This window comes from Pteropus alecto, unplaced genomic scaffold (assembly GCF_000325575.1).
Source record: "Pteropus alecto unplaced genomic scaffold, ASM32557v1 scaffold45, whole genome shotgun sequence".
Classification (NCBI taxonomy): Eukaryota; Metazoa; Chordata; class Mammalia; order Chiroptera; family Pteropodidae; genus Pteropus; species Pteropus alecto.
The window spans coordinates 4,192,893-4,200,722 of record NW_006442491.1 but is presented as its reverse complement, the minus strand read 5'-3'; the positions used below and the strand labels follow the sequence as shown (position 1 = coordinate 4,200,722).

Genomic DNA, 7,830 nt, shown 5'->3' with positions numbered 1-7,830 from the left:
TTAATAAGAAAACGGAACTTAGAGGAGAATTATAAGTGGAGAGCAGGAGCCAGTTTTAAATAGACTGTATTGTGTCTTAATAATCAGAGACTGATTTTTTTAAAGCTTACAATCAATGGCTAAAACATAAAAAAGTTTTCTTTGCCTTACCAGAATAAAGAGTCTCTTTAAACATATTTCCTATAGCATGTTTTTAATTCTGAATAACTGAAGAGAAAAGAGAATAATTTTAAAATACAGCACCTCTGATAATAGATACGTATAGGTGTAAACTTTGACTAAAACAAATAGTGAGGCTCTAGACTTATGACAACACCAAAAAATATCAAATTGTGAGTGAAAACCCTAATCCTTTCAGTTGATTTCCATTTAGTATAAGGTAATTTGTTCACCTGAGAATAGCTATTCCCTGGAGTCAAGGCCTCTCTATGCTTAATAATGATCCATATGTAGTCAAACATAGAATCATGAGAATCCATGAATTGAAGGCTTAACTAAATAGTTTACATGGGATTCTTCCCTGAAACCCTTCTGATCTTAGTTTGGTGATAAGTAAATTTTATGAAGCCGTGATTTTTATGATCAACTAAGCAAACTAGTCGAACAGAAATAATTTCAAGTTGAGTCACTCCTACTTTGAACTATCATTCATTATTAGATGGTGGGCAAGAGAAGAATATAAAATACATGCCCTAGATTCCAGTGCTGTCCAATATAACTTTCTATAGTAATGGACTGGAAATTGTTTAAGGTAATAGCTGGGGATTATAATAGGCAAAAAATGTTAGGAAATGAAAAAAGGGTTTTTTGGAGGGAGTATGGTCAGAAGAAAAATGGAATGATGTTTGAAAGAGATCTTAAGGACCAGGGAAATTAAAAGGTAGAACTCCTTACAGAACAAAAACTTCAGGCGTGGAAAGATTATTTTTAAAAATACTCAAGATTGTAACAAAGTTCAAATTGTTCCCATGATTTCATACATTGACATTATGTTCATTTTTCAGGCTTTATAGAGACATTTAAAGTACGTGGCTAAGTTACTATATATGGCATAGGTCATAAATGGATGGCTTGGACTTTGTCTTGCAGTGTTTGTAAATTTTTTATTTACACTGTAGTTGCCAACTAACATAATCCATATGTATATGGATTGAACATACACATATGGATTATATATACATACATATATATTCCCTGACTATAAAAACCACTGTATCAAGTTATTTCCTCAAAAAATCAAAATTGGCAACATCTTGCCACAATCTCTTATGGCATGAATTCCTCACATGCCCTAGTCCTCAGCACTGTGATCTCACACAAATAAAGTTGATTGTGCTCATATTCCCTGCCTGACCCTTGGAGACCCTGCCGCATAGCATCCTTGTTTCAATTTTTCAACATGTTCAAAGGACTGGAAGGCAGGGTGTCAAAGATGAAGGCCCCAGTCTGGGTTTAATATCCTGAGCCAGCTCAAAATAGCTAGTGTTTTGCACTCTATGCCAACACTCTGGACCTTTCGTCATGTTTTTCCACCTTTAGAATAGAAGTTTTATTTCAAAAGACGAGTATAACTCCTATAACATACATAAAACTTACTTAGTTTTAATCTGGAGTAGGAATCGGGAAACCTGGGTTTTATTTCTGTCCTATTCACTTTGTATAGATAAGGATGTTTAAGCTGTCCTTATATCCCTTATCATATAGGAAAATACTAGTTCATAGCAATGTGGGGAGATGTAGATTCTATGGAAAATGGAAATGCTGTTTGTAACGGTTTGAACATTGAAAAGTTCTATATGTGTTTATTTTTTAGGAATTTTTAGAACTTAATTTGATCTGTTTTATGTGTCCAGTAATCATCTGATAGTAGATGATTATTTACTAATAATATGATCATTGCTCTACTATATTGGTATGCAAAATAGCGGAAATCATTCTGTCTGTGCTGGTACTTTGAGCATAAACTTTACCACATTAATCAGTTCAGGAAACTCCATGTTCTGAAAGTGGCCACGGTCAGTGAATCTATACAATTTGGCTTCCAACCTGTCAGCCACTTCTTCTTGTTCCTTCCAGGGAAGGAAAGGATCATCAGTGGAGCCAAACTGTACAATGTGAGGGCAGTTGGCTTTGATCTTCTCCCACTGCCAGGGGCGACTGAAGTATCCTATGGGGAAAAATATATATATAACCTCTCAGTGCCCATGGATAAGTTCCATTCTAGCCATCTAAAACATCTGGTGAAGACCATAGCAGAGACACAAAGAATCAGAACCTAAGTGTGAGTTAGAAGCCCTTTGGTTTTCAAATCTGTAGGGCTTGATACCAGAGGTTCTTGTGAAGAGGGAGTATATAGCTTAAATGAAGTCACTCCTCAAGGGTTCAATTCTAGACTATGGATTAGAAAGAGGTCTACGACTTTTCAAAGTGTCAAAATTCTATCTAAATATGGATGGTAAATATTTCTCATGTGACCCTAGATTTTTTTTAGCTTACTTGAAAGACAATACTGTTTTATAACCTGAACAAGCAGCCCCATGACTAGTGGAAGGGCTTTTCTAAAGCTTCTGTCTTCAGACTTACCACTCGCACGCTCATTTTCGTCCCCCAAGTCTGATGTATATGCAGACACTAATACAATAGCATATACTCGATGTGTTTCTGCATACCTGGAGAGAAATGATGTCAGTTAATATTTAATGTTAAATCTGATCACCATAAAGTCAATAAACCACCTAAAAACTCACTTGATTTAGCTTACAGGAGGCATGTGCTATGTGCTGTTGAGATTAATATGAAAATTAGTAAGGAAACTACAGAACTATAAGTTCAATGGTTAATCAATAACCTTGGCTACTTGATGAGTTTCTACTTATTTTTCAAGGTAGTCCAAAAGTCTTCTATAATCCTTTCTGAATAAATATAAGTATAATCATTCTCTTAATGCGCGTATTAATCTACGTTCAGTACGCATCAGCATTACTTGGTTAACACATAGTCCCAGAGCATCCGATTCAATGAATTGGGATTGAGGCCCAGGAATCTGCATTTTAAGGCAGTCATCTCCCCCAACCCAAGTTACCAATGCAAGTGGTCTGTGAACCATATTTAAAAAAAAAAACTACAGTAGCAGTAATGTACCTCTTCTGCCACACATTTCACATTGCATTTTACTTGTTTGTGTTGTATTATACCTGTCTCCCTTAATAAACCGTCAGCTCCTTAAGGGCATGTATGAACTTTGATCTTTGTAACCCTGGTGCCTAGGACAGTGCCCAGCAAGTAGACATTCAGTTAAAATATTTGTAGACAGTTCTCTCACTCAGCAAAGACTAGACTAAAGGAAGACATAGAATAGTAACAGTTTCAGGGAGCTCCACATTGAAAAGCATTATTCGTGTATGCTTTGATTAGTGTGGCTGAAAGCTTATGGAATTTGGTGAGATTCTCTAACATGGAATTCGTGTGACATTCTGTGGGACTACTTGGAACAAGAGCCTACGCAAAAGCTATATTACTTTGTCATTCAGCTTGGCAAATATGGAAGAAACTCAACTTTAATAGGCTTATTTGGCCAGCTAAGTACTTGCACCCAAGACCTTAAAAGCCTAAAGGGAGAGACAAGTTATATGGAGAGCATCAGGGATGTGCCCATGAATCCTAAGGAATGGGGGCTTAAGAGGAGAGGGAATATCAACCACTATCCTCCAACAAACACTGAGCACCTACCATATGCCAGTCCCTCTTCTAGGGGTTTCAGTGTCAGAGTGAACAAAGTCCACCCTCATGGAGCTTACATTCTACTGGCAGGAGACAAGAAATAAGCGGGGCATCAAATAATGGAAGTGCTATAGATAATAAGGGAGATGATAAAATATAAAGGAGACAAGAGCCAGTGGGGTGAGGTTGCAGTTCCATACGGAATGATTAGAGAAGACCTCACTGAAAGGAGACATTCAAGCAGAGACAAAGGAGAAAGCCATGCAGGTATCTAGGAAAAGAGAGTTCCAGGTAGAACAGTGACAAGCACAGGCCTAAGGTATGTGCATGTTTGGCATGTTAAGGAATTACAATGAGGTCTGTAAACCAGGCTGGGGGCAGTAAAAGTAGAGATGACATCAGAGTTACTGGGGTTCTTGAAGGCCAAGGAATTTTTCTGAAGATGATGGGGCAACTGGTGGGGTTTAGAGCCACTTGGTATAAAAGGATCACTGTATCCCAGTAAGAGCAAAAAAAAGTTTGCTAATCCACTAACCAAACCAGGAAGGACTTAGGACAGATTATTTTTACTACTTTTGAGGTCAGCACCATTTCCTCTCCAGTGGAAACTTCGGATATACACAAGGTATTTCCCAAGCAAGCCTGGCTGGAGCCTACACAGGGTGACAATTCAACAAAGATCGCACCTCATGGCCGCAATGGCCCCAGAACTGTGGCCAATGATGATGGTTTTCTCATCACAGTGTAGCTCCGTCTCCATGAAGGGCAGCCAGATGCTCTCTCGAGCTGTAACTAAGGTTCAGGGTAAAGAATCTGTCATTTGATAGGGACAGTCTTAATCTAATGCTGCTCCACCTTTCTAACAGATGACTACTCAGCAGTTCCCAACTTTTAAAACCACAGGACCACAATGAAAGACGAGGCTGTTTTAACACAGCTAAAGATCTGCATGTAGCTATTTGAAAGATTCAAATCCATAGTTTTGCTAAATAGTTTTATTTTTACCACATTCTTGTAAGAAAATACTGAGGAAATAACAAAATATAATGTATTTTGATGTAAACTTAAAAAAAAACTTGACATTCTCTCAAATTCATGTACATATATATATATATTCTTTCTTTCCAAAACAAATTATTGAGACATGTCATAGCCATACTCAGAACAAAAGTGGCAATGTTACATTTTTAAATATTAGGATCTCATATAAATGCTCCAAAGTTTTATCATATCTCTGCCTCAAATGAAACGCCCATAATTTCTGCCTGGAAATATTTGTTGACTCATAGAAGGGAAAATCAAGTTGCCTGCACAGTTGAAAACTGAGTTTTACCAAGCCCAAGTGCTTTTCTTGATCCTTACTAGAATTTTCTATTTTTTGGTTTATACTCTCCTCCCCAACTACTCGCCATCATTCATTCTTAGGTACATATTGCCTTTGACTTCTCTACTATAATATTCCTCTTCTCTCCCAGGAAAATGTGAGATCAAAACCCAACAAGATGAGACTATTTAAAAACACATTTAAAACTTACTTGGATCAGGCATGTTTTTAGCCAAACACTGGAAACCAGGTATCTATGACATGGGGGGAAAAAAAGCTATAATAAAGAGCTTAATTACAACTAATATTTTGCTAATAAGAAATGAGACACCTAATATGCTTCTTACAATCCAATAAGTATTTGCTTATATTATGAAATGAAGTAGGTTGAGTTCTACAGCATTATATATGAGCATACAATCCCTTTCACAAACTCCATCTGTCTGTAGTTCTATATCTAGCCAGCTCTGTAGGTCTCTATATAAAAAGACCTACATATATTTATAACTATAGGCACATATCTGTAGAGAGGGCATGAGTGAACGTGTTCTAGACAGATTGACCTGGAGCCAAACAGCGTGTGTGCCAGGGAGTAGGTACAATGTGGTACAGAAGCATGGTACAAAAAGTCAGCGATCCCATCCTCTTAGCTCCAGCCCTGAACTTTAGGTTTGTAGCTCTGGCGGTGATTTGCAACCACGACCCTAAATTTTATCCCAGAAACCTACTCTAGAGGATGGCAACCCAGAAAGCAACCTTTATCGCCTGTTTATGGAAGAGAGTTTTTTAAAAAATCAAGATGCACAAGACAACCTACAGTAGAATGCCATTTTTATAAAGCTCACGAAGAAGCCAAATTAAACAGTACATTGTTTAAAGGATACATACACAGGTTGCAAAAGTACTTAAATTTTTAAAAGGGGAGCAAATGAAAAAATTTTAGGATGGCAGGGATATAGGATGGAGGACACAAAGGTGGCTTCAAAAATACGTTCTAGATTTTTGGTGATGGATTCTCAGGTATTCATTACATTTTGTTAATACATTAATACTACATATTGAAAAAAAAAAAAAAAAAAAACTAAGCAGGGAGCAAAGAAAATAGAATCATCCAGGAAGCCCCAAATCTGAACCAGCAGCAGATACTGGACGGGGAGCGATCCAATCTCCGTAGTTCCAAGAAGCGGTGCCTTGTACTCTAACGACTAAGTCCCCAGAGAAGTCCTCCAGGCAGTTTTATCAACCAAAGTTCCAACCACTAGTTCTAGAGTTTAAGACGGCGCATTAGAGGAGAAGAATGAAAACATCTAAGGCTGAGAGGAGGGTGTTGTGAGGGAGTAGGGGAGCGGGGTGAAGGGAGAAACACACGTTTAAACTTCAGTCCTCTGTCCCTTCCGTCCCCTCCAGCTCCAAGCTGACTTCCCGGCGCACGAGGCGTGTCTCTTACCTGCTCCAGCTGCTTCTTCACCCAGCCATACCAGCCATGGGTGGCCACATCTCCGCCTCCGTTCCCGGGAACAATTACTGCCTTGCTAGGAGAAGCCATGAAAGCAGGACCAGTGTACTCCAGCAGCCAACCCTGCACTGGTCAGAACCCGAGACCGCGTCCGCTGGAGAGCCTGCGCTGCGGCATTCTGGGAATTGTGGTTTTAGGGCGCCGATAGGGCAGCTCACTCACTCTTTGGCCTTCCTTACTACACAGGCAGTCAAAAACAAAATTTGTGAGTTTCTATCAAATGTAAATCACATTTTACTTGCCTGTTACTAGCGCTCTCATTGTTCCCTTTAATTTAGGACAGGCTATGACGCGCTCAGAATGTTACCTCTTTCTCTTTTCTAGAATTACTGATATTTCTATAGTAAAGTGTTTTTAGTTCCAAATGTGCAGAACATAAGCTGTTCACTAACTGGGGACTCCTGAAATCCACATTATTTTCAATTCTGATTGCAAAACAGTTCTTAGTAGAATATTCAATATTAGCTGTAGTTGTTATTTTTCATTACTTTAAACCCTGTCCTTTAAAAAGTTTTCACCATTTATGTAGAACATGTGGATAACACTCAAACTAATTTAGACACTGGAGAAATTAAGGTACCAATGAAATGGTTGACCTATTATAATATGGCAGTCCTGAAATTTTAGGAACTGGTCATATCTTATAGATGTATCCAAACCTTATTAAATTGAAGAAGGCTGTGTGTGTGTGTGTGTGTGTGTGTGTGTGTGTGTGTGCGCGCGCGCGCTTATATATGAGAGTGAAGAGGAAAATACTTCTAATTCCTTGCCCCTCCCATGGACTGACTTACTGTGTACATCAGGTTTGTGTTAGCATGTGACAATTGAGAAACACTCTTTGCAATTATTTTTTTGAACAAGCACAAGTAGATGATCAATGATACACTGTCCCACCACCACATTCTTTAGAAAGAGCATGACATACTCTTTCCTCTTGGATCTTAAATTCTGGATTTTCTTAAAAAGGTCAACATTATTTAACTTTAAATATAAACTTATTCACTTAAGAAAGAATGAACTACTGACACACAAACACTATGAATGAGTCTCAAAAAGATTATGCTGAGTGAAAGATGCCAGACAAAAAAAGAAGTACATACTATATGATTCTAGGAGGCACAAGGAAACATTGTGGGATGATATACACATTCATTTTCTTGATTGTGGTGATGAGTGTCAAACTTTAACAAACTACACTTTAAATTTGTGTAGCTGATTGTATGTCAATTATACCTCAGTAAAACTGTTTAAAATTTAAAAATAAATTAAT

General features: G+C 38.0%; 1 protein-coding gene across 1 annotated transcript; it reads right to left on the bottom strand.

The window, feature by feature from the left end:
- Positions 1-176: 176 nt before the first annotated feature.
- Positions 177-6,673, bottom strand: RBBP9 (RB binding protein 9, serine hydrolase). Its single transcript, XM_006921558.3, has 5 exons — positions 6,492-6,673; positions 5,256-5,298; positions 4,407-4,512; positions 2,584-2,669; positions 177-2,167 (listed from the first exon to the last, which is right to left on the bottom strand). Exons 1-5 carry the CDS (start codon positions 6,588-6,590, stop codon positions 1,932-1,934), a joined length of 570 nt encoding a protein of 189 aa, XP_006921620.1. The 5' UTR covers positions 6,591-6,673; the 3' UTR covers positions 177-1,931.
- Positions 6,674-7,830: the final 1,157 nt, after the last annotated feature.

Excerpts from the sequence above, each read along its gene's own strand:
- RBBP9 (XM_006921558.3), bottom strand. The coding sequence starts at position 6,590 with ATGGCTTCTCCTAGCAAGGCAGTAATTGTTCCCGGGAACGGAGGCGGA. Across the intron at positions 4,513-5,255 it reads TAAAAACATGCCTGATCCAA|TTACAGCTCGAGAGAGCATC; the intron begins GTAAGTTTTAAA and ends CCTGAACCTTAG. Across the intron at positions 2,168-2,583 it reads CGAAAATGAGCGTGCGAGTG|GATACTTCAGTCGCCCCTGG; the intron begins GTAAGTCTGAAG and ends TTTTCCCCATAG.